At 40.3% G+C, this 27,053-nt stretch overlaps 1 protein-coding gene across 8 annotated transcripts in view; it reads left to right on the top strand.

The window, feature by feature from the left end:
- The window catches only part of inpp4b (inositol polyphosphate-4-phosphatase type II B), a 207,977-nt gene that overhangs the window by 61,162 nt on the left and 119,762 nt on the right, over positions 1-27,053 (top strand). For 4 of the 8 annotated variants that reach the window (XM_055010158.1, XM_055010157.1, XM_055010159.1 and 1 more), the window contains one exon: positions 18,951-19,030. In XM_055010158.1, coding sequence (XP_054866133.1) covers positions 18,951-19,030 — 80 coding nt within the window. Of the gene's footprint in view, positions 1-2,342; positions 2,362-6,578; positions 6,749-6,855; positions 7,020-11,385; positions 11,728-18,950; positions 19,031-27,053 lie in introns of those variants that run through there. The other 4 variants (XM_055010162.1, XM_055010161.1, XM_055010163.1 and 1 more) reach the window with 4 other exon arrangements.

Raw genomic sequence — 27,053 nt, 5'->3', positions numbered from 1 at the left:
AAGGGTTTTCTAATCATCAATTAGCCTTTCAACACCATTAGCTAACACAATGTAGCATTAGAACACAGGAGTGATGGTTGCTGGAAATGTTCCTCTGTACCTCTATGTAGATATTCCATTAAAAATCATCCATTTCCAGCTACAATAGTCATTTACCACATTAACAATGTCTAGACTGTGTTTCTGATTATTTTATTGTTATATTCATTGAAAAAAATGTTTTTCTTTCAAAAATAAGGACATTTATAAGTGACCCCAAACTTTTGAAAGGTAGTGTATATGTTTTGGTTTCTTTTTTCTGTTTACTGATCTTTGTATGAAGTTAATCATTACAAAAAGATTATGCACGATAAAACAGTCGATTAAAGATAAGCGTGCTACAGTAAATCACCAGATCCTCCCTCATGTCATGGATCATCTAGAAAAATGTGAAAACTTCTATGGCACCTTGCAAAATCCTAAAGCTCAAATACTTCAAATACTTTTTCAATGATAAATTTTTGAAGTTTGGCCCTCGGAGTTAAATTTCATCATTATTGTGATCGCTTCCAAGCCTCACTATTTGCTTTTGTTTCATGGATGGACTATAAATTTGTGCTAAACATCCACAAAGAATGGAAAGTAAACAGTTTCTTATGTATAGTTTTCCACTTGAATGAATAATCATTTATCTTTAATGAATATTGTAAAAAAAATAAATAAAAGAAATTGTTGAGGTTTACAAGGAATTGTAAAATGATGAAATTTAGCTTCAAGGGTAAAACTTTAAAATTTCATGACTGATTGACTATGTAGGGTAGAGCAGTAGGTTCTGTGAACTTAAAAGAAGTTTTCACATGATTTTTTTTTCCAGGTAAATTCCATGACATGAACAGGAGGAGTTAAGTGAGTTGACATGGGATGACCCTAAAAAAGAACTAAATTAAAAGAATGCTTTACCATTTTAATAAATAATATGAAGTTAGATGTGAAGATCAATATCGGTCTTATTTTTATCTGTGTAATATGAAGTTCCAGCCAACAGCTTATCCTGTCTTGAAGACTGGAAACAGAAACAGCCAGCTTAGCCCAGCCCAAAGATTGTAAAATCTGCCTTCAAGCATTTGTAAAGCTAATTAACATTTAATATCTTGTTTGTTTAGCCAGAAAAGAAAACAAAGTGCAAAAGTAGCAGCTGCTGGCTCCAGCCTAATTCATCTAATGTAACTCTCTGCAAGAAAGTGTACATTTTAGACAAGTATATTACATAACTAAATCTGTTTTGATGATATTCACATAACTTCATATTTATTTTCAGTAGAATGAACTGACATTTCCTTTAACTCAGCTATATATCAGCATGAAATGAAATGGACAAGAAAGAGAAAGAAAACATTAAGGAGTAAACAAACTGCTTTCGTTTTTTTCTTAAGGTCATCAGACATGAATGGTTAAATGTCTTGCGTAGGACTAGATGTTGATATCCCTTCTTGCATACATGAGACACCTACTAAGACTCTGTGGGATGGTCAAATGAGTAAGGGCATCCTCTGGGTTATCAAGTGGGTGCCCTCTTTTCTAGGTGTTTTGCTGACAGGCCCAAGACACCTCCAGAGGGTTCAGCAATGAATCCCAGTATCCCAGGTTCACCCCCTAGATGCCATCTATTCACCTGAAGGCCCAGGAGCAGTCCTTTCTCTTCATCCACAGCCACTGACTTCCTTTTTCAGCAGCTTTGGAGAGGTCCCTGATTGCCTACCAGTGGACCTTCCAGCACACTCCCATCTCCTGGAGAAGCCTGGACGTCGAGGTGGCTACGAATCCTCTGCAGCCTACTTCAACTGCTCAGACCCTCACAGTCTTCCAAGCTCCATATGCCTCAGCTTCTTGACCTCGTAGGCCTCCTCTACTGAGATTTCTCAGGGCACTGTGAGCGCAATGATGTAAGCGTGTCTAAGAGAAGCTGACCATAGCACCAGGTCTGGTTGCAGGTTGGTGGATACAATCTCAAGTGGGAAGCAGAGCTTTTGGTCCAAGTCTACCAGCATCTTCCAATCACAAGTGTAACCCAGGTAAAATGGGACACTGAAATATTTTTTTGGCCATCAAGCAGCATCAAGCTGCTCTGTTTTTATTGGACAGCTAAGCTGTCAGTCAAAGTGAGTAAGCCAATGGTAGCACACCTTGGCCCCGCCTCACAGCTGTGCATGCAGTCAGTCATGCCAGCAGGCTGTGGAAGACAACAACGCCAAGCTGAAACTCTGAGCAAACAATTATATTTTCAAACCTGGAGAAGACTAGAACCTGGACTGACCAACAGACCAACCCCACTCAAGATGTGCTGCTCGGGACAGCCTCTGTCTACAAGCTGCTGAATGGATGGTGAGACGTGCAGTAAAACACTGCTGCTGGAAGTGGGAATGCCAGATTTGCCAATTTAAATCCTGTTATAATGACCATTTTTTCTTTACCTGTTTACTTGAACAGGTCAGGTTTTTTTTGTTGATTGGAGATGGTGAGCTAGAAAAACACCTGCAAATCCTGCTTCGGTGCAGGCCTCATAGCGTGGTTGCATTACTGCTGTAGCGGTAGGAGTATGCTGTGCCAACAATTTTCTCCCTTTTTATTCATTTTTCATTGAGATTTGGAAAATCTCAAAGGGACTTTGTATTTTTAACTTTTTGAATTGTCTGATTAGGTTTTTGAACTTAAAGGATTGAAATTTAGCGAATTGTATTAATTAAACACTTCCTATATTATTCTTTATTTTGTAATCTTTTCATTTAATTGATTGTACTTGCTGTTCTCCTTGATTTACATCAAGTGTTTTGTTTGAATACAGTTGGTTAAAAAATACATTTGTGTTTTTTCATTAGCTTTCCTGCAGCTCCAGAAGCCGTACATAACTATACAAGCCCTGTTCTTTAATTAATGATTTATTTAGTTGTGTATTTGCATATAAGTAGTATATATTAAACATTGCACCATATGTGTTACACAAGTCCCTCTCAACTGCCCAGGATCTGGTCTCAAGGTGGCGAGACAGGCTCGACCTGTACCCTCACGGACAACTGTTGTTTCTTGCCAGTGGGATGATGTGGGTGGAAGGGCGTTGACACTTATCCAGCACTAGTGCCAGGCACTTTAGCACCTTTTTGTGTCGCCAGGTGTAACGGCCTTGGGTAAGACTGGTCTTGCAGCCCACTAAGTTGCGTTTGAGTGTAGCTGGAGTCGGACAGAGTGAGCATGTGGGGTCTTCACTATACCATTGGTTGAGCTTCTTGGGTGATGGTAGGACATCACTGGCTAAGGGCTATATCTTACATAGTCTACTACTATACATGCAACTCACAGCGTGATGTTACTGCATGTAGCTGGCATATAAATGGGACATGGCAAATTGCCTGATGGAGCAGCAGGTAACCACTCGATGCTGAAGTGCACCTTTCGAGGAAAACCTCTTTGTCATAACCTCTCGCAAACCTTCCCTCATATAATCCTGCTCCAATCTCCTCAAGGTGGGATTTGTCGGGATCAATTTCACAATGCATTATTCATCTGAGAATTTAATCAAATATCTCCTTCACCAATCAGCCCAACCCATAGTTCTTTTAACCCTCCCTCACTTCTCTACTCATTTTTATTGGTGATTGTAAGTGTCACCTGCAACAGCAGATTATCAGCCAAATAAATTACTGGGTCACGGGTGAATTAGACGCTTGGTTGACTGTAATCTTTTTTTTCTCTGGGAAAAGTAGCTTATTGTAAGTTAGGGTTTGTTTTTTTTTTTTTCAAGCGAGAGAGGAAGAGAAAAATGCTCAAGAAAATCCCCTTCTGCCTGCCTTCCCGTGGGTTTCTGCAGTGTAATGGTTTCCTTTGAGAGAGACACTGGTGGAAAGTGCTGATGCTTGTTGGCTGTATGAGTGTATTTGTGTAAAGGCAGCTATTTTCCATGGCTAACTGAGCCACTGATGAGTTTGCCAGTCCGGCCAGGGTCCTCTACAGTGTGCGAGTAAACCTCTGGGCACGCAGCATTTGTAATCATGTGCACTCATGCTGGGTGGATACAATTAAAACCAAACTCAGTTGTTCAACTGAGATCGATGCAATAAGGCGGTTGTAACTTTGCCAACCTGTCCGAGCATTGCACTGTGCTAACACTAATGTATATCACCTCTGGTACAGAAGCCTGCCTTTTGTTTGCTCATTCAGATATTACATTTTTCTTTCTCCTTCCTCCTTTACCCAGGAGGACTGAGGAGTAAATGAATGTGGGGTAGAACAGCCTTTGTCACTGCTTTGTTGTTTCATTCTGTTTGCGCAGATGGATTATAAGATAATCAGAAATCAGCCAACATTGTTTCCCCACTGCACACCCAAAGAGGGTGGGAAGACATTAAAAACCTCAGAAGCTTTTTTTATTACTATTTCCCCCTCCCCAGGAAATACAAGTATATTTGTTTGATCTTATCACTCTCCCGTTTTCTGAAGAATGTTATGTGCTATTCATGCAACAACAACAACAAAAAAATCATACTTTCTAAATCTCTTCATCTGCTATCTCAAAGCCACCAAGGACAAATTCTACACTCACATAAGCAGTATATTTAGTTCAAAAGGCTCTTTTGTTGGTGTTGTTCCACATCAACCAGCAAATATGTCATTTAGTCTACTAATATGGGATGCTGTGTGCTGAGAAACAGAAATAGCTAGCGGCTCTTGCACTTCTCCCACTCTTTCCTGCATTTGTTGTTTACTAAGTCAAGGTGGTGCGAGTCATCTGAAACTGCAGCTTCTATATGGACGTGGTTTTATGTTATCCCACTGGTAAGGAAGGGCCAGGAAAGCTCATCTGAAACTCCTACTCAGTAAGAGCAAGTTTACTGCCAGGGCTTTTAAGTTGCAGTTTACGGCTCACCTCTTGCACAGTGAGTGACACACATCCAGACGCACACACTCAAGCGCGCTTTCACTTGACACATCCAGCTTTTTGGTGTGTTGTTGCCGTCTTTGTGGCTGTTAAAATGCTGTTAGAGATGGATGGAAGTAATATGCAACCTTCACACAAGGTAAAAACACCTAAGAAAAAGAGCAAAATGCACATACGAGCAGAGATCACACAGTTCTCCCATTATCTTCTCATAAGTTTATGCCACATGTTTAGGAGGGGAGTCATATGAAACCCGTCTATTAGAAGACTACTGCAGGAAGAACTCTCCACCCACACAAACCTTTACCCCCATCTGCTTGAAAATGAAACATATAGCAGCAAGATTCACACGGTGGTGGTTGAATCTTGCTCACTGAGGGATAAAAGCTCCTGGGTACGATGTGTGTACTGCAGCCGGCTTATTGTGTTCCCAAAGTATGTTCAGTGAGGATGGACTGAACACTGAATTTGACTGTGTACTGAAGTCGTTGAGGAGCAGACTCTCTCGATCTTATGGGGCATCAATCTCTGTCTTTCTGCCTGTCTAGGCTGTTAACCACCTCTGGGCTGCACCATTGATCTCTATAATTGTCTCCCACTCTTCAAAGGGAGCTAAGAGTTGGTTTGATCCGAGCTGTTTACTTTCACAGCCCCTATAGCCCCGCGCTCCGAAGAAGAGAGCTATCAACCACTTCAGGCATGAGCTAGCATATTATAACACCATTATTGTGTGCCTGTGTATGTAAGAGTGTGCGAGAAAGAAGGCGAGGCAGAGGGAGAGAGTCCCGACATAGCCTGTAGCCTTGGGGTGAGCTAGCAGCCTCTTGCTGTTACATAAGGGCAGGGAATTGGAGCCTGCATATTTCCTCTTATCTATCCACAGGTAGGCAAGACAGGACTCTGTATTATGCCTCTAATGTGCACAAAATGCAGGCTACATTCAGCTAGTGTTTGTGTAAACATGCTTTCTTAACATCAGACACCGAAAGCTTCAAATTGATTCCACAACCAAGATAACAGTGATGACTTGACAAACAGGATGTTGTACTTAGCAACATGTTGTGTGGGTGATAATTTTTTTTTTTTAAGTGTCCTTCTTCCACTCGTTGTGCAAAGCTGCCCTTTGCAACAATTTGTGGGCCTGAACTTGAACCACAGAGCCGAGAAGAGGAAGTTCTTAACCGCAGCCTCCATCTGCTGGGGCTGATAGCAGACTGCTATAAGTAGCTGATATGAAACACTTGCGTATTGTAAGTGTGTGATGATATGGATCTGCTTCATTTGCTGACACGGGCAAAAAAAACAGCCTGTTAAAATGCAAGTCTAACCAAACAAGCTTCAAGTTTGCTGTCCTGTCATTTAAACGCAGTGCTCGAGTCAATACAGGGGGGGTTTGAATGAGGCGGTACAGTCTGTGGACCTGCTACCAAGTCATGTTTACAGACTGTGAGTGAAGGGAGCCTTGATTTTTATCGCCTAGTCTGCAGTGGGGTTAGCTATTAAACTTTATGGAGCAAAGCTGAGAGTGTGGGGGAAGGCTTTGGTAGTATGCTCCCAGTGTACCAAGGACAGGCTGCAGTTGCCACAACTCGAGTTTCTTTTTCTCTTGCCTGCAGCTTTCACTTGTGAGATAGATATGCATGAACGTGGCAATCAGATTTTCTATTTAATGGACCTCAAGTACGTCCTTATCGGTCTTTGTGGCCTGTGTAGTACCTACCTGGGCATTTCTGTCTCAGAGGTTGCTTGATGGTTGGCAAGACACCAAAAAGGACAAAACCTGATGAAGCAAGCAAGAGCAGCAATCGAGGGAGTGAGATGAGAAACAAAAAAACAAAGGTAGGTAGGGATTCTTGTTTGGGGGCAGGCATTGACAAGCTGAAGAATGTGCATGAGCAGGTATGTACACTGAGCCTGCCTTGCTGTAGGAGATCCTCAGAAACCCTAACCTGTTTTGTGAGGAAGAGGAATATTAACTTGTCAGCTGTTGTGCGGCGTTCATCATACATTGCTCTATAGATCTGTCTGAACTTACAGTAACTGCAGGAGGCAAAATCCTTGAAGGCACTTCCCCTGGAGGAAACCACTGTCTCTCAGCAGTCAGCTTTCAGTGAGTATTTACCTCTCGGGCTGAAAAAAAAATCAAGTGCTTGTAAATTCTCACGTGTAAAAATACCTTCGTGGAGTCTGTAGTTTTAGCGCAAGAAGTGTGCCACTTTAAAGGTTTAGAAAAGCGTGTGCTTTTAGAATATTACACGCTTTCAGTACACTAAGAATACAAACACTGACTGAGAGCTTGGTGTGCTTTATGCAGCTTCACAGGTTACAGCGTTTGGAGAATTTGTTGTTGTGTTGCTTGTTGCTGAATCGTCTGTGGTAGAACACGTGAACTGTTCCGTTATCTGAGTGAAAGGCAAATCTCACCATCCCTGAAAATACCCTGGCTCTGGCAAAACTGCAGATATACAATGGTAAAAATAGCACACAAGAGACTGGCAAATTCATTCAGTGGAAAATCTCCAGCTCCCGAAAATATGGAGACTTGGTATTCAGCGCCACAGTATCAAAGCTGGCATATTATGCTGGGATAATGGCTGAGTTTGTTTGTCATTGTAGCACATATTTCAGCACAGTGAGCTGTGTTCTTCAAACAGCTGGCTAATTAAACCCACAAATGCATTTAGCTCTGATATTACGATACTATTGTAGCTTCAATTTTAACATCACTCAGACATTAAGTTATTGACTCAGTTCTTCGTAATGCACGACAATGTAGCCTTTGTTGTTGGTCCCTATAATCCACTCCACATTTTGGTGTGAGAATGGATTTTTTCTTAAAACCCATGGTGTCATGGTAATTAACACTAGTCTGACTCCAAGTTAGATAAGAATTATCACTGAATTATGTGAGCACAGAAGTGAAGTCATGGAAAGCTATGCCAATTAAGAACCCACTTTTGCAATTTTACACTCTGTAATCTTACTGTAGTTGAAAAAGATTAAAGTTTTGCTTTCTTTTATCAAAGCCAGACCCGGAGGGCATTTGTCTCTCCTTTTTCAGTTTAGTGTTTGCACAATAAGACAGACTTGTTTTACAGTAGGTGCCTTTGATAAATTTCAAAAATTATTCATAAAGCAGTCAAGAATAGTACAAACGATTAATAAGGCATGTAATGTTTCAAAAAACACTAGAAAAACACATCAAAGTGTTTTGTATCTAAGTACAAATCAGTATTATTACACTCTGATAAGTATACTGCACACACACGCACACACACGTAACAGGAAGTGCCCAGAACCCGGACCCTGCTATGCCATTATAGGTCAGACTGGGACCATTGAAAACCTTGAAACAATTGATTATATCACACATATCATCACACACTAATATGTCAAAACTCATGAGCACAACTCACCATTTTAGCCTGAACATAAGAGAGCCCTGATTGCAGTATGACCCCCTTTTTAAGACCCACACTTGTTTTGGAGCAGACATGAAACACTATGACTTGAAACATTTTCTTAAGAGATAATGAAACACAAAATACTTCCAATCAAAGTGCACAGGCTTCCAAAACACTTTAAAGCTCCCACAGACTCAAAAGAAACACTATAAGCAGACATTAAAATACTTGCTAGCTTAGCTGTATTAAGCCTACAAACATATATGAGTCATTTCAGAAATGGAGGACATTTGGGCATCAAAATTTTTTAAAAATGAATCTTCTCTTTTACAATTTTCTGCTCCATATTCATCAATAATAGGTAATAAACTATCAAAGGCTTGATTGGCTCAGCTTACACATTAATGATACCATTTTTATTCCATGTTTTATTCGTTGTTTGCTAACCCTACTCTAATCACATTAACAGGGTTGCTAATCCATGCTAATGTTAGCTTTTTTCAGCAGTAGAAGCTAGATATTTAGCTAGCTGTTACTGCTGACCAAGAGGACAAACTGACTGATGGAAAGCAGTCAAGAAAGAAGTAAAAATAATTTGTCTACTCCTGATAATATGCATAAGAGGGTTACATGAGGTAGAGTGAGACATTCAATCAAGGTTGACAATGTTATGAAAATCTGAAAAATAGAAGAGAGGACATAGCTTTGCTCTACCCATTCTATAAGAAAACTGTTTGATGATGTTAATTCTAGCATTTCATGTGATTCACATGAGCAGTGACGACTTCTACTTGCAGGCTGAATCTGGTGAGTCAGACTATTACAGATCAAACACCTCTGCTCTCCCAGCAGGACAATAGGTGCCACCAAACCTGCTCAGGAACAGCTGGAGGAACACAACAAAGCATTGATCCAGCCTCCAAACTCCTGAGATTCCATTGTCATTAAGTATCCATGGGATGTGCTGTAACAAGCCAGACCCACAGAGGTCCTATCCAACAAGCCACAGGATCCGCTGTCTTTGTTCCGTGCTGGATACCACAGGACACTTTCAAAGGTCCTGCGTCATTGGCACAGCAAGTCAGAGGGGTTCTATATATTTTGCTAAATTCAATCCAGCATAGGGACCATATCAGCGCTGTTCAGCTGTCCCTCTCATGTAAGCTGGTGGTAATGCCACTGAGATATATATGGGAAGGGCAAAAAGGGGGTGAGCTCAGGTCTGCCTGCATCTCTGTCTGTCTGCAGACTTTTCCTTTTTTTCCCCTTTTAACAGATCAAAGCAGAGGAATGAGGTCAAGGTAGAGAACCATGAAAGGAATAAGTCAGGGAAGAATGCAAGGACAATGTCGAGGGTAGACAGCTAAGAATGAGAATATCAGCTCACTTGGGGAAAACACAACCCAGTGCTTTTGTCTGTGCTCATCTGGGTTTAGGGTGACTGGTAATCTGAGGTCCCTCATTGCATCTGTACTAAGACTTAAGCTGCCAGTGGCATATGTTCTATCATCTTTACACAGACTAACACATCCACTGCCTACAGATTCATGTAAGGTCAATGAATAATGTGCTACCGTGATATAATTCAGCTGTGAATACTGGTTGAAGAAAGCTTTAAAATGTTAAAATTAAGGAGAAACTTTTGATTTCAAAGGGAAGGACCCTTAAACATTTCACTTTCAGTAACTCTCTCTGCTGAATGCAAGACCACTATATCTCAGTATGCTTTTCAGAAACTCAGTTTGAATGTTCGAAAATATGTCAAGCATTTTGAACTTCCAAAGTATGGCATTAAATATGCCTCGCTGCCATGTGCTTAATTCTTATCTTCAGCAAGCTTTGATCTTTGATTCTCCATCCGTACATGCCATGATTCAGAATCCGATTCAAACTAATTCCTATTGTACGCTGCAATTTGGAGTGGGAGTATGTACAAGAAAAGGCCACAAAAACACATCAGGAACCGCCGAGAGAGAGAGAGAGAGAGAGAGAAAAGAGCTGTAGCCAACTAAAAATTTCAAATGGATTTGGCAGCAGCACCAGTGTACATAAATACCGTTACATCGTCAGTGTAAGCAGTTTGTTACCAGACAGGGGAGCGTCTTGGGTCACCTATTGGCAGCTATGAGTTCATGCATCAGTCTCAGGCTTCCATTTGGCACACAGGTCATCAATCCTCACTGTAAGTAAGGTGGAAACAGCACTTTAAATCGACCCACACTTCCTAATTCCACACCCCACCTCCCATATTAAGGAAGGTTGACTCCTCATCACCGTGACCTCCAGTGATCGTTGTGTTTGTACCAAACTGTGTGAACAAATGTTGGGTGTTTGTGCGGATGTGCGTGCCTCATTGTGTTTGGTTGTGTACCTGCTTGGGGTGATAAGGGCCAGTGTAGAGCATGTCCTTTGTTCTGCCAGAATTACTCATCCCCCTGTGTCAGCATGGGTAAATTAAACCCTGCCTAATCCAAGCTTCGAGCCCAGATAGTTGAAACCCAAACCCGGTGTCGCTGGTGTTGTGTGTGTTTGTTCGTCATTGTCTCAGTATGCATTGACAGTATTTTTCCCTGCTCTCTAAGTGGCACCTAAATGTGTCGGCAAATATGTGAATTAAAATGCGAGTATCTTCAACAAGCCTCTCGTGCAATCCTCAAGAACGTCAGTGTGTGTTTGAAAGTGTGTGCAAACAGACAGACGGAATTCATGTTAATTCAAGTAGCCATAACAAGTGTTTCTTTTCCTGTTGGCCATCTGAGTCACAGACTGCAGCCGAGGTGTGACACACAAGTCTGTCTCTCGCCCTCTCCCTCACTGTCTCCCCTGATGTTCTTCTATATCTCTCTCCTCTTCTCTGTGTTGCTATCTTTGTTTTCTACCCATTAATTGTCTGTCTTCCTTCCTTTCTGTCTCTTCCTCTTCTGTGTTGCTCTGCCCTCCCTCCTTCTTCCCCCTCTCTGCCTCGACTGCTTGTATTTGTCGAGTCCCTCCCTCCCTCCCTCCCTCCCCTCTTGTGACTCCCTCCTCCTCCTTTCTTTCTCCCTCCCTAGTCTCGCTTACTGTCAAGCCAGCCACAGCAGCAACAGCAGCAGCGCCAGTAGCTCAGCCACAGCGGAGGCTGCAGTGTGTACGTCTGCGTGTGCTTCATGTGTTTCCATGTTGACAGTGTATGAATCAGCCAGTGTGCCTGCTGGCCTTTAAGGAGCTAATGTGACCTGTACATGGAGTTGCTCTAACCGGGGACTGCAGGACGATTTGTAAGAAGACCATCCTGGAGCTCTTTAAGAGGAAGAAGGAAGACATAACATCACTTTTTCCTCTCTCTCTTCTTTATTTCTATCAAACTTTAGCTTTTCTCTCACTGTCGTGCTGGCTTACTGGCTTGCCGCTGCTCGGATTCTGTGAAACACAACTGTAAGTGGACTTCCTTGTGTGTGTATATGTGTTGTTATCTACTGTGTGTGTGTGTTTTGCGTGTATGATCTCACTCTTTGTCAGCTTTGACTTAGTATAGCCACAGTTAGTGCTTGAGTGCACATATATTTGCATGCTACAATAAATGACATGTCATGACATCTCTAATGACTTAATTAGGTCAGTTTGTAGCAAGGGAGCAGAGTATTCATGTAGACACCGCTGACCTCCATGGTATAAATCTGTTCCTATTCATAAATGTTAATAATGCACCAGATGCATACTATCAGCCTGTGCCAAACTGTCACTGCTGCCATTTGTATGAAATGTCATTTGTTGGCATAGCATGTGAATGAATGTCCTCTCCTCCAGGTATTCTCTGCAGTTTGTGTGTGTGTGTGTGTGTGTGTGTGTGTGTGTGTGTGTGTGTGTGTGTGTGTGTGTGTGTGTGTGTGTGTGTGTGTGTGTGTGTGTGTGTGTGTGTGTGTGTGTGTGAGTGAGAGAATGATTGAGGGAGTGTTAGTGTGTGCTGGTGTGTGTCACCCTGTCACACAGGACGTGGAGAAAATCAATAGATGTACAGCTTCAGTTGGACCGTTTACCCTTTGCCTGGTGATGAGCAGACGCTGTGGCCTTCAAGGGTCCACAGATGAGTGGTTGGGATGGCCTGCAGATGTGCAGTCTGTCAGCTCCGCGTGTTCCTGCACAAGTGTCTTTCATTTTTTTGTACACGATTGATCTGTGTGTGTTTTTTGTCGAGAGCTCTTATGTGTTAAGATGTGACTTAACGCTGTCCCTTTAGCTGAAAGCAGGGAAGGAGATCATAGATCAAAAGTTTCTCTAGCAGCTCCCAACCAGTGTGGCCAATAGAAGCAGTCAAAAAAAGATATGCGAGAGCAGGTGAAATGACTGATAGAAAAAAATTGAGAGAGCCACAGCATGTGAGATGGGAACAGAGGGAGACCATCATAATCAATCCTCCGTGATCCTGGAAGAGCATCATTTGTCTTCTTCTCTCACTCCACTCCTCCTCTTGCCCCCATCTTTCTCTCATTTTCTCTGGTATAGCTACTTTGATCTTGCGTAAGTAGATGGTCTCCAGAGCTTCATTACTTTTAAAGCCTTCATCGTGAGGGGCCATAAAAAGATGCTAAGGAATGGATTTCTAAGACCATTTACCAGACGTTCTGTACCGACTCGCGAGTAATGGCTACATAGGGATATTATGTCCCTCCGCTGTGTGTAATGGCCTTCTGTGCCTTGTGCTCTGGGTTATCAGGGCAAACTGGGATTGGCTATGATACGTCACTGCTGAAGAATATGACGTTGGACGTATTAAGTGGCACCTACTGGGGATCCTGTCTCTGTTTAATTCATAAGGACACGGTACTGTGCTGCATAAACCTGCAACTCAATCTGATGCTTGGGGTTTGTGTGTCTTACTAAATCTCAGCTGTTTTTTTTTTTTTTTTAAACCTTTCACATGTGCTTAAATATTATTATTCTCTAAGCACTGACCTTGTGTTTTCATCTGTTCTGGTTTCTTTCTTTCTTTTTTTTTTATTTGTAGTCATGTGTTTGCCTGCTTGTCAATGGGGTGGACAAAAGAATGTGTTCGGGGCTGTAAGCATGAGGGGATTTGTATGGGGTAGCAGGAAAATGCTGGGCAGGAAATGATTGAGAGAAAAGGTCAGTAGACAGGATGCCCTTTTTTTTGATAATCTGATACAGAGAGACCAAAAAGTAGACAGAGACAAAAAGTAGTGCAGCATTAGCAAGAGAGAGAAAGCAAAATTAGAGGTAAAAAGACCAACCATCAAAGAAAAAGAAGAAAATGTGTCTTTGTCTAACTGGAAAATATTTTTAGCCAGTGACAAAATTAAAATCCGTGACACTAAAACTGAGTCACATCTGTGCTGACTGACTTATATGTAATAGTCATGTGACCTGTCAGGTTTGCAGTGTTTCGGGGTGCTGGTGTAGCTTCATTCAGTCTTGCCCACTTAACCACAGTTTCCATTGGAGCCTGTCTGGTTGGGGTGGTTGCTGGTAAATGTATTCTGACCCAGTTGCTAATTAAATGTTAAAATAGTGTAACCTAATCCAGACATCACAAAAGTAACAACTTCATTACTTGCCAGTACTTCTGGATTAACTCAATACTAAATTTGAAAAAAGACAAGACAAAAGAAAGATTAGGATATTAAAATGTATGCTATATAAATATTGCTTTTGCCATGCTGTGTCATGCATTCCTGCTGTGCACAGGTTTCCAATTTTCAGCTACTAGCTGGAGTTAAATTGTGAGAAAGTGGTGGTAGGGAGTGTAGCATGTTGATGAATGGATAGCAGGTTATGTATTATTGTAGGATATTTATTTTATTCTTTTTATTAATTTGTTATACTCATTTAATTCAATAGAAATTGGGCTGAACTAGCCCTTTAAATAAGTCAGTAGAAATTTGTGGTCATAATTGAGAGACAGGAGGGTGCAAGATAATCAAACTAGAAAAGCACTCAGAGAGCGCAGTACTCCATCAATACTGTTCATTCCCCCATATGGCATTGTCAGAAATGCAGCATTTTTTTTTTTTTTTTTTTTTAGAAATGCAGCATTTGTTTATTAGTTATTGATGATCAGAAATCACAGCAACATAGAACGTGGCCATTTAATATAGATGTACCCACAAACAAAATGACCTTGCACTGAGCACAGGCGTGTGTTATGCATGTGTACATTATGTACGGATACTGAATCGTGTGATCCAAGTATGTAGCGGGCGGCGGGACTTGATGAGACTCAGAGAAACCCCCACAACTTAATCAATTGTTCCTTGTATCATTTTCGATGGACAAGTCTCCATAAGTTTGCAGCGATGGATTTGTAGTAGGATCACAATCATGTGATCATCAGCGGGCAGCTGACGTAGTGTTCACTTGTCACGGTTACAGTGACGCCGTGTTGCTATCTCACAATGATACAGAAATCTTTAACAAATCCGTGGATCCAAACTATAAGCTGCATCATTGCCAAAATCTAATGACTTGGTCCTTGTGTCATTTCTGACCTTCCCTAAAAATTCCATCCAAATCTGTTTTTGAGTAATGTTGCAAACAGACGGACAAATGTACACCAGTGGTCACATAACTCCACGGCATTTAAAAAAAAAATGACATATTACCATGCCAGTGTTACCAACAATCATGCTTTTAAAATCTGCTTCCAGGTTCTGTCTCAATCTGTCACACTGCCTAAACAAATATCACACCAAGTAAGGAAGCTTTAAAGCTCCTTCTTTATGAAAAACACCGCCTGAACAGGCTTTTGTGCACAAAGGTTCAGGCACTTTCCATATTTCAGCATCACAGTAAGCACAAAGGACATTTCATGTGGCTTTCGTTGACAGAGGTAAAATTCCACAATTTCATTTAGCAGAGGCTCTCATCCAAAGCAACATAATCTGACAGTAGATACAACACCAGCGAGGATCTAGTCAGGAGAAAACAACCTGGATAAGAGCCATAAAACAAGCATGCAATACTCTATTTACTTTTCTCTCTAACTTAATCTATTTATCTATTCTCTTCCCTAATTACAACTTTGGGCTACAATAACGAAAGAGTGAAATTAATGAGACTCACCAATATGTAATCTGGGATTTTTTACAAAGCTTTACAAGAGTTGAAGTTTAGTTTGTTGCCTCCAGCTGTTTGCAGGAGTTTTTCCTCTGAGATTATTAGGCAACTTTAGACACCAGAAGGATCCATATGAGCATGCAAAAACCAACATGGTACAACAGCAGTAACGTGCTGCAACACGGAGACAGAATCTAACAGTAAATTCAATTCTGTACTTATCTTCACTGCAAACAGGCGAGCCGTCACACACAGAATTACAGTTAATCTACTTATTTCTTACATGGCGGGCAATTAAATTTAAATGTCAGTAAAAGTCTGATCTGTTTCCAAGTAAGTGTTTCATTATGATTTTTTTTCTATTGTCTCACAGCAGAATATTTGCTTGGTAAATGTGCATACGGTTGCTTCCAATAACTCTAAAATAAACTCTAAACTATAAAATGTGTCCTCAGTAATCACTAAAGACCACCTTCACAAGGTGTGGTTTTCAGAACTACCGTTCCTCTTCAGAGTCAGTTTCAGGTTCAAACATGTTCAGCTGAATTGTTCCAAAATTACAACTTCCAATTACGTAGCTTAGAGCAGTTTCACAGTGTTTGAGCAGAGCGAGTGGAGGAGGTCGGGGGTGGTTAGACAGAGAGGTGGGGACTTTCTAGATCTAGATATCTGCACTTTTTAGAGAAGGCAATGGAGTAGAGCTAAGGCTAAGATATTTTAAGTCAGGAAGGGATAATTATCATGGGAAAACCTTCAAATTATATAACTTCAATATACAGGGAGGTGTTTTTAGGGGTTTAATCAATGTCTAAAAAGGACTGATCTAAATATGGCAAGAGCTAACAAAGTGACAACACATTGATTGATACCATAAATATACTAATAAAAAGATGCTGCACAGTTGGCAGAATTTGGCAGATTGTGAGTGAACACTGTCAATCTTAAATAGCCATAATTGTTGTTGTCTTATTAGCCAATGGAGGCAAATTTTAGATTCAGTGAAATACTTAATCGTGGGATTAACCAAAAACGGTCATGCCTGTGTATTGTATCTATAAAACTGTTAACTGCAGAAAGATATATAGTGACTCGGCACCCTTATCTGTTGTGGCTTCAAACACAAGAGAGCAACTGTTTCCCCGCCAGGTCCATATTCTCACACCTCGATTTCACCAATACTGTTCTTATCTTTTTTGTTTTGTTGTTTTCTTCCTGTATTTTTTCAGACATAATACTGTTACTCTTGTAATTATATTATTGACATTTTTACTCCACCAAGGAACCTGGCTGAGTTATTCGACGATCGGTATTGGTTTGTCGGTCTGTCTGTCTTTTCGCAACATTACTCAAAAACGGACCAACGGATTTGGATGAAATTTTCAGGGAAGGTCAGAAATGACACAAGGACCAAGTGATTAGATTTTGGCAGTGATGCGGCTTATAGTCTGGATCCACAGATTTTTTTTTTTTTTAAAGATTTTTGTGTCATTGCAAGATAGTAGCACAGGGTCACTGTAACTATGACAACAAATGAACACTACATCAGCTGTCTGTTGACGATCACATGATTGTGATCCTACTACAAATCCACCGCTGTGGACTTATCGGGACTTATCCGATATAAGGAACAACTGATTAAACTGTGGGGGTGTTTCTTAGCCCCATCAATTCCCGCCACCAGCTACATATTTACGTCACGTGATTCGGTATCCGTACATAACGTACACATGCATAACACACACCTGTGCTCAGCACAAGGTCATTTTGTTTGTGGGTACATCTATATGAAATGGCCACATTCTATGTTGCCGTGATTTCTGATCATCAACAACTAATAAATAAACAAATACTGCATTCCTGAAAAAAAATGCTGCATTTCCGACAATGCGATATGGGGGAATGAACAGCTTTGGCGGAGTACTGCGGTCTCTCAATGCTTTTCTTGTTTTACACCGTAGTTCAAAATTGTAATCCTTACAATGATCTCCATTTTTCCCCTAAAGTAATGGTAATCTGTAATGGAATATAGTTGCCTTGTCTTTACCCTAATTACAACACTGTTCCCTGTGTTCCTTTATCTTGCTTTTTACAGTAAGTCACAGGAGAGATTCACCAATCCAGTCTTCTTTCTCCACTCAGATTATCTATAACTGTTGAACCTAACCTGATACTAGGTCTCTCATTGTCAGAAGTTTATCTCAATCTCCCATTTAAAATCTTTATATCTCACAGCGTGGGCCTCATTAGAATGATTTTGTCGGGGACTGCTATAATATTAAAAATTAGTTGGCAGCCTTCTGTGACTGAATGTAACTGAGAGTGGAGACTCAGAATTTTACAATGACACAGACAAGAAACTGTAGCTATTATGTGACTTCGTCAGGGATTTGTCACTCAAATATAATGCCATGCCATATGTGATATGGTGTGATTATTAGACAGACAGTTTGATAAAGATGACATTTTAAGGGTTTATGCAAATTCCAATTTGTGGCATTTTCAGACAAATGTAAGATCAATTGAGAAAAATACTTTTTTTTATAGTTTTAACTGCAGCCCCAGTCTCAACTGATGCCAGATAGAGTAAGTATTATGTAATGCTAATCTGGCCTCTTAGATCATTGCATCCCATTTGCACAAGCTGACTTTGTTTACGGTCTTTTCTCTATAAGATGGACTGTAAAAGATGTGTGGAATGTGTGAAAGATGTCTCTGTTTGCCTACAATACCTGAAATTCATTTGCATTCACTAGAAAAACACACAATTCTGTTTTCATCTTCAGAGGCGAGCCTTTGACCTGTAAAAGAACAGAGGGGGGCGAGGCACAAATTGTCTTGTTTTATATTATCATTTTAGTATTCGAAAAACCATCATCAGCACTGTTAAAAAAGCCTAATTTTGATATATGAAAGGGCTGGAAATGGTGCCCTGATTGTGTGAAGAGGCTGCAGATACCTTAATTAAAGTCTTCTTCCCCAGTATGATGAAATATGTGGACTCACCTTTGTACCTTTTGTTAATTACCTACATTGTGTTATAGTTCTGCTCGCAGCAGCCGGTGTACTTGGCATGGTCGCAGTACCGCCTCCCCCCTGTAGCACAAGTTAGCATGTTGATGGTTTTACTCGTACGTGCAGGAATGTCACAGAATATGTGTATGAGTGGATGTACGTGTACAATATCTGTCTCTGATGGAGTGTTAGCGCGTGTTTTTCTACAAATATGCATCATTTCTCTTTGTTATTGATGGGCTCGTCCCCTACCTCTCTCTCAGTGACCCAGTTCTCGTGCTGACACCCCCTGTTCATATCGAGCCTGCAGCAAACACATGCTGTCAGAGCAGTGAGAAAAGGAAGAAAGAGGATTAAACAGAGACAGAAAAGGATAGTGGATCGTACGTCCCGCTGCCATGTGTCGATATGATCGCATGTTTTTGCTTCTTTAGATGACAGGGCTCAGACTGATGTCTGACACGACATACCTGTTTCAATCACCTATGTGGTACAACCAAAAGAAGAGTTCAGTAATTTCTTTCTGTTGATTTCTTATTTAACACCGTTATTTCTCCTCTGTCTTTTGTCTACAGAGCAGCTTCCTGGGTAGTGCTACATTTTCAGTAGGGGATCTGCTGAGAGCTAAAGATGAACAACTGACCTTGAGTCTCAGGTAAGCGCATGTTTCTATCAGGCTCATTACTCTCTATGTCCCTCAAGGCTAAACACCATGCAGAGTTCAGAGTCCAAAGATTAAGTCTCTTCACACAAAAACTGACAGACGAATGTAAACATCAAACTGAGAAAAGAAATCTATTCACAGATGTTTCAACAGCAGTTTAAGGAATGTTGCCATGGCTGCCAGGGTTGTTTGTTTCAGGGATGTTGTGTTAGCATGTGGGAATACTGTACTCTGATCTGTTTGTTTTTCTTTTTTTTGTGGTAAATAGAAGGGGAAATAAGTCTTTTTCTGAGAGGGCTTTTAATGAAAGGAATGAAATGAAACATCTGTGTCTTGTTCAGACGTTGTCCAATAACGTTTTATCTTCCAAGGACATTCTAATATAATTTGGGATAGAAGTGGAGCCAAAATCTGATCACTGCAAAGCGATTAATCAAAAAAAAATATTGTATGTTTGTTCTGCATGGAAGCCTGCTGAATAAAGGTCAAGAAAAAAGGAAAGTTCAAGCTTTATATTCAGAAAGCTGATGTACATCAAAGAGCAATTAAACACAGTACTATAAGGATATCATCAGTTATTTCTCTACAGAGAGGATTGGGTATTTGCCTGAAGAAGGACACATTTTCACATCATAAACACCAGATAAGCTGTTGTCCTGAACGTGAATAATGCTGTGTCCTTCCTATAAAGTGCTTGACATGATTGCTAAGAAATGGCTGCTAAGGTGTGACAGGCATGAAATGGTGTTTTGCTGGTAGGTTTAGTGATTTTTGCACAAAGTGAGCTTTGAAGTTCAGTTGTTGAGAAGACAGCTGAAATGTCACCAAAGTGACTAATTATGTACATGTGGTAATTGTTTCTATAGGAACGGAGGAAAGCTCTGGTTTGTGTGTGTGTTTCACTATAAACTGAGCTACTGCTTGCATCTAGATCAGGTGGTCATCGACTATACAGGACACACTGCATTCACATACTTGACTCGTGCTCATTTTGTTTTGTTTTTCTTTTACTGTACACTACCGTTCAAAAGTGTGCGGTCACTTCGAAATGTCCTTAAAAGAAAAGCTTTTTTTTTCCCAATGAAGATGACATTAAATGAATCAAAAAATGCAGGATTGAATGGTAAGGATTTGCATCAATGTTGTCCAGCAGTGAAGCTCAGTAATGGGTTTTATTACTCTTGGGATACCGTTGAAGATTATTGGTACAGATATCAGGCTTTGGATGCACATACAATTCTTGTTAACACCATTGATTTATTGTTGGATTCGCTCCTCACCTGAGACTTGTTGAGGATTAGAAAACAGTAGAATATTGTCAGCAAATGATGGTAATGGGTTATTCCATCTTAAATCATCACAGGACTTCTGCTTGACCATCTCTCATTTGCTTTAAACTTTGGTATCATAGACTATGTTTATTTAAAAAGGTATCTGGACAATTTTGGATAGATACAAGCGCCTTCCAATACTTTTTTTTTTAAAAAGTTGCCCAGCAACCCGCTTTCAGTACATTTTTTTACACATTTAAATTTAAAGAGCATTATTTCATGAGGTATGAAAGAATTGGTTCAATTAGATTTTTCATTGCACATTTGGATTCAATGGTGTGATGAGAAATTACAGTGAAAATTTCAGGCTTTTATCTTTAATATGTCCTAAGCTATTGTCATCAAAGCATAGCCTCAAATTTTAATGTGCAAGAAAACATGCTGAAGGTGAATCAACAGGCAATTTGAAATGTATATACACTACTCTTGAAATGTTTGGGGTCACTTACAAATGTCTTTATTTCTGAAAGAAAAGCATTTTTTTTTTCAATGAAGATAACATTAAATAAATCAGAAATCCAGTCTAGACATTGTTAATGTGGTAAATGACTATTTTAGCTGATTATTAATGGAATATTAAATAGAGGTACAGAGGAACATTTCCACTGACCATCATTTCTGTGTTCTAATGCTACATTGTGTTAGCCAACAGTGTTGAAAGGCTAGTTTTTCATGGAAAATAGGAAATTGTCTGGGAAGCCCTAAATTTTTTGAACAGTAGAATATACATATTGACAATTAAAACAAGAACTTTATCTTTTTACTTGTCTGTCTTCACTCCTCTAATTGCCACTACTGATGCTTATTGTATTTGCTTATAACCTCTGCAGGTAAACAAACTTAGAGTTTGACAAACTAACCCTGCCATAGGTTTTGCACATCTTCAGTTGTTTCATTCTTTAACATACAGATGTGCAGGTGTAGAGTGAAATCACAATTTGATGTGGTTACAGAGAGGGATGTCACAAGCATTAAATTTATTTTGCAGATAAAATGTCATACAAATAATTGCAATTAACAAGTTGATGACATTTACAGGTTTATTTAATGCTTCTATTAGTTTTAAATTAGTGGCATTTGTGCTTTTGACTGCCACATTTTTGCTACAAATCACATCCTCCAAGTTCCTACGCTCGCCTTTTTTATTTATCCTTAAAACTAAAATGTACTCACAGCATTTCTGGGGTTTTAGGCTTTCTAACCAAATCCAGTGTAGTTATTTATTTATTTGAGTTATATTTTGCTGCCCACTTGCACGCCATCAACATAGTTTTTAGCTTTAGTGTATATATTCTGTACATAATTATACCTCTTTATTTTAAATATCTCTACATCCCCTGTGTGCTCTTATCTTTTATTTCTGTATATTCTGTATGTTTAATATACTGCTGGTTCCTTGAATTTCCCTCGGGATTAATAAAGTACCTGCCTGCCTACCTGTCTTAGAGATATTAATAGAAATGCTGTCGGTCAAATAGTTAAAGTTAAGCTCCTCTTAATAAACAGTTGGTTAAGGTAAAACATTTTTGTTAAAGTTGTCCAAACTAAAGATGTCAATGGAAACAATTCTTACCGTGCAAAACAGTCTGCTTGAACTGCTGCAATCAGGCAACTGTAGTATTGTGACTGGCCTAGTTATAGGTAAAACATAACACATCTAAGACCACATCCATCCCTGATGTTGAATCTTGCAGACCTGCTTGGTGTTGTTAATCATCCATCCATTATCTATACACTCTTGCAGTCAGAGATTCACACAGCACAGGGTGGGTAGGATTTTGTTGTAGGTTATTATCCATCCATCCTGGAGTCTATCCCAGCTGACTTAGTGTGAAGGCAGGGGACACCCTGGACAGGTCACCATGGACAATTTAGAGTTACCAGTTAACCTCAGCATGTTTTGGACTGTGGGAGGAAGCCAGAGAACCTGGAGAAAACCCATGCATGTACAGAAAGAACATGCAAACTCCATGCAGAAAGATCCCAGGAAGGCAGGGATGTGAACCAGAGATCTTTTAGCTGCAAGCCAAAAGTGCTAACCAAAAGTGCTAACCCCCAAGCCACTGTGCAGTCCTGTTGCTAATCAGTGCCATCTACCACTACTGCATTTTAAGTTGAATCATGAAACATTACACAAAAAAAGTGTTCCTCAACAACACCACACATTTTAACAAATATTTCATCATGTAGCAAGTTGTCAAAAATTGTAAAAAGAAAAGCACTCATAGAGTGCAGTACTCCACCAAGGCTGCTCAGTCAATGTATGATTTCGGAATGAATTTCTAAAAATTTTGTGGTCCGCAGAGGTGGATTTGTAGTAGGATTGCAATCCTACTACAAATCACAATTAATTTTATTAATTTGTTTTATTTTGTTTTATTTTAACTAATCTTGTAAAATGATTTGTATTTTTTATGTCTATGTTTAAATGTGATTGTGTGTTAAAACTGTTGTTTTTAACTGTATGTACTGCCACTCTTGGCCAGGCCTCTCTTGTGAAAGAGATCTTGGATCTCAATGGGACAAACCTGGTTAAATAAAGCTAATAATCATGTGATCGTGAGCTGATGTAGTGTTCACTTGTTGTCATAGTTACAGTGACCCCATGCTGCTATCTCGCAATGATACAGAAATCTTTAACAAATCCATGGATCCAGACTATAAGCTGCATCACTGCCAAAATCTAATCACTTAGTCCTTGTGTCATTTCTGATCTTCCCTGAAAATTTCATCCAAATCCGTGAGTCCTTTTTTGAGTAATGTTGCTAACAGACAGACAAACTAACGCCAAACATCACATAACTCTGTCGCATTCCTTGGCGGAGTAAATATATAACTCTTTTTTAAATTTAGTCAAAGAGTTTTAGAGTTTGCTATTTGTTCACACAACCCGATTTCAGCAAACATTCATGTGAGGCACTGCCTGCCTTCACGAGTAACTTGAGATTCATTATCTTGGTCAAGGACACTTCAAAATGCAGGCGAGAGGAGCTGAAGATCAAAGCAAACTTCTCGAGCTGTTTTCCGAATGGCCCACTCTACCTCCTGACTCACAACTTACGTCTTGGATGCATCAAATAATATTCTCCTGAGATTTTTAGTCCTTGCTATTTCCAGTATGAAAAGTCTCCAATGTGGACACAAAATCCCACCATGAACAAAGATGATTCTCCGGTCAGTTAAATATTTGCCATCATAGCAAACCATGATGAATATTTTTGTGATTGAGGAGGTTAAATATTTTGAGAGCCCCTGAAGATAGTTTTGTAACAGTGTGAATGGTGGCCTCGAGTGATTGCAGAAGCTAGGTGGAGAAAGGTGAAGGTCAGAAGGGCTAGCATTAGGAAACAGGACAAAATCCCCTCTGCAGAAACGAATGAGGCCATCATGGAAATGCTTGATTTTGCTTGTAAATGTGGTGTTTAAATTAGATTGTGTGTATTGCTGAAAACCTGTAAAAAGCGTGTATTTAGTTTTGCATTGGTCTGTAGTTTCCAAACTCTTTCTTATGTCTGTGCAAAAAGCTGACCAAGCAGACTTTGTCCCATGCAGACATTCTTTGAAAAGTCAACCGATAATATCATTCAATAAGCAGATTTTATGGCTTTTCATACAACAGTCAGGATGTTTTACCTGAAAACTGTCTCCGTCTGTACTGTTTGCATTGTCAGATTGAATTCCTTTTTTCCTTCACACTCATAGTTGTGTCTGAAAATATGGCCCTATGGCAATCTCCTCTCTTTATATCCTACTATCTCTACTCTCTTTTGTTATGCTTTTCATTTCCTGTAGGTGATCTCAGGTCACTGAGTATAATTGTATCTTAGGCGATTGACTATACAAGCTGCAGTGAGAATGGAGATTGCAGCCCCACATTGTGTTTGCACATTTGTCTGTGTGCATGCACACCGCTGGGCCAGCAGTGGTCTTATTGTTGCACAGCATAGAATTGTCACTTTACTTTCCAGTAGGCACACTGCACTGTTGTTACTGCTTCATTTTGTTGTTTGCTTGTGTGTTGAAGTCCTTCCATGGTACCTGCAGCAGTGCCATGATGCCTTTTAATGGTTGCAAAGAAATAAGTTTTCTAAATGCAACAATTGCCTCAGTATTCAGAGTCTGGGGCAGTGGTGTTCATAGTGTAAGTTTGAAAAGGACTAGAATTGAACAGATTTCTCCATGTTTCAAGGCAATGGGTAAAAATCTCCTTAGGAAATACAAGAAGCTTGTCACTGTGTAGACATAAATAGAGCAGGTTTTTAAATAAAATGCACTGACTGTCCAAAAGAAAACTCGCCATTTGAATGTAACTCAGCAGATAGGTAAGACCCTTCCATTGGATAATTACTGCAATGATGAATATGTTTCAGCTGTAACAACTTATTTAACTCTTGCTGATGCAGTGAGGAGCTTCTCATTTCTTAAACAGCCGTGTTGGAAGACATATCCTGTGGTCATGGAAAGGATGTTAATCTGTCTCAGAAGGGTCAAATTACGGGCCTGCTTCAAGCCAAAAAACAAAAAAAAAAAAGCTCAGGAGATTTCTGAAATTACTAAAATTGGTTTAAGAACCGTCCAACACATTATTAAAACCTGAAGGATAGTGATGAACTATCATCTTTGAGGAACAAATGTGGTCGGAACAAACTCTTCACGGCTATGTTTAATAGTGAAAGTAAGAGCATTTCCACAAGCAGCTGTATAGCTCTAAGAAAACCACTGATCAGTGAGGCTAATCAGAAAAAAAGGCTTCAGTTTGCTAGGTAGCATAAAGATTGGACTCTGGAGCAATGAAAGAAGGTCATGTGGTCTGATGAGTCCAGATTTACCCTGTTCCAAAGTGATGGGTGCATCAGGGTAAGAAGAGAGGAGGATGAAGTGATGCACTCATCATGTCTAGTGTCTACCAGCCTGTGGGGGTTTAGGGTTATGATCTGGGGTTGGTCAGGTTCAGCAACGTTATGTTCCCAAAGAATGAGGTCAGCTGACTACCTGAATATACTGAATGACCAGGTCTTTCCATCAATGGAGTTTTTCTTCCCTGATGACATGGACATGTTCCAAGATGATGATGCCAGGATTCATGGGGCTCACGTTGTGAATGGGTGGATCAGGGATCATCATTTTCACACATGGATTGTCCTCCACAGAGTCCAGACCTCAGGCCCATTAAGAATCTTTGGGATGTGCTGAAGAAGACTTTGTCCGACTCTCCCATCATCAATACAAGATCTTGGTCGAAAATTAATGCAACTGTGGACAGAAATCAATGCTGTGATATTGTAGAAGCTTATCGAAACGATGCCACAGTGAATGTGTGTCGTTCTCAAAGCTAAAGGTGGTCCAACAAAATATTAGAGTGTGCAATGGGTTTTTTTTTGGGACTGGCAGTGCAAGTTCACCAAACAGGCACATTGCATTTACTTCATCTTGGAACACAGTGATATATTCAACAATGAAAGATTATCCAAGCATTTACTGTTTTCCTGTAACACAGATGCATTTTTCATGGTGAGAAACTTGTAGTGTGCTAAATAATGACTGGTACCATATTTAACGTCTTTCCTACACAGACTTGCACAGACAAAGACGTGGCCTAAGAGTTTCTGCTGCTGTTGTGGTGTCGGAGCTTGAATGTGTTGCTCTGACAGCCAGCGGTGTTTGTGTAACACAAGCAGACACACTGAGGAAACTGTCTTGATTTGATATGCTGTTTGCTTGTTGGTTCATCCAGTGAGAAAACATTTCAGAGATGAGCAGCTTTTCATGTATGTATGTATGTATGATTCATTCTGGGCTGTTTGACCTGTGGAAGAGTCTGTGATTCACAATTCAAATTAGTTCTGCTGGCCAAGCAGGAGCCAGAACGCTGCAGCACTGACATGGGCAGGAATGCGATTCATTCTGTCCATTACGGAAACAGATGCTTCATTTTAATACAATGTTCTAATCCTCACTCAGTCAGTTGTGACAGAAAGTCAGTTAATTTGAGCTGCTTCGCTCAGCAGAGGCAAAGTGGGACTACTTTATCTCCATGAGGCAATGATTGATTCCCTTCAGTGAATCTCAGAGCCAATATGACTTTGACCAACTTCTCCTCATAAGCTCTACATTTACATTGGTGCTGAGCATTTGTGGAGAGGAAATTGGCGTTTGACCATCACCACTGTGGGTGTGTGTGTGTCTGAGATTTCTGCCTTTACTTTGGCCTTCAGTAAAGTTCACTTAGCTACAGGGCTGTCTGCCTCAAAGCTCATTTCTTATTCCCATGAATTCTTTGCATTGCAGTTCGTCTCTCAGGTCTCACGGTCGCTTTCACGTGTGACTGGTTAAGATGTTTGTCACGGATTGCTTTGGCTTCCTGTAAGGCACGACCAGTTTGATTTGGGTCACTTTTTTTGAAGGTTCCTGACAGTGTCGTGCTGAATGAGCAGGATTGTTGGATACGTGGACTCAGCCTCTGTGCAGATCTGTCTCTTTTGTTGGCACCAGAAGCCACTTGAAGTGACGATGAGAAAATCTTACCTTCCTACAGCTCTCACATGACCAAAAAGCACTCAGAGCTGCTCCAGACACTCTCCAGCATACAAAGAGATTTGAGCACAGACACCCATGCTTATATAAAACACAGATACAAAGAAAACCAAACAAGGTTAGTTGGAGAATGAAGTACTTTCTTTAAA

Source organism: Amphiprion ocellaris, chromosome 4 (genome assembly GCF_022539595.1).
Source record: "Amphiprion ocellaris isolate individual 3 ecotype Okinawa chromosome 4, ASM2253959v1, whole genome shotgun sequence".
Classification (NCBI taxonomy): Eukaryota; Metazoa; Chordata; class Actinopteri; family Pomacentridae; genus Amphiprion; species Amphiprion ocellaris.
The sequence above is the reverse complement of the archived record's forward strand: the minus strand, read 5'-3'. Positions and strand labels throughout refer to the sequence as shown.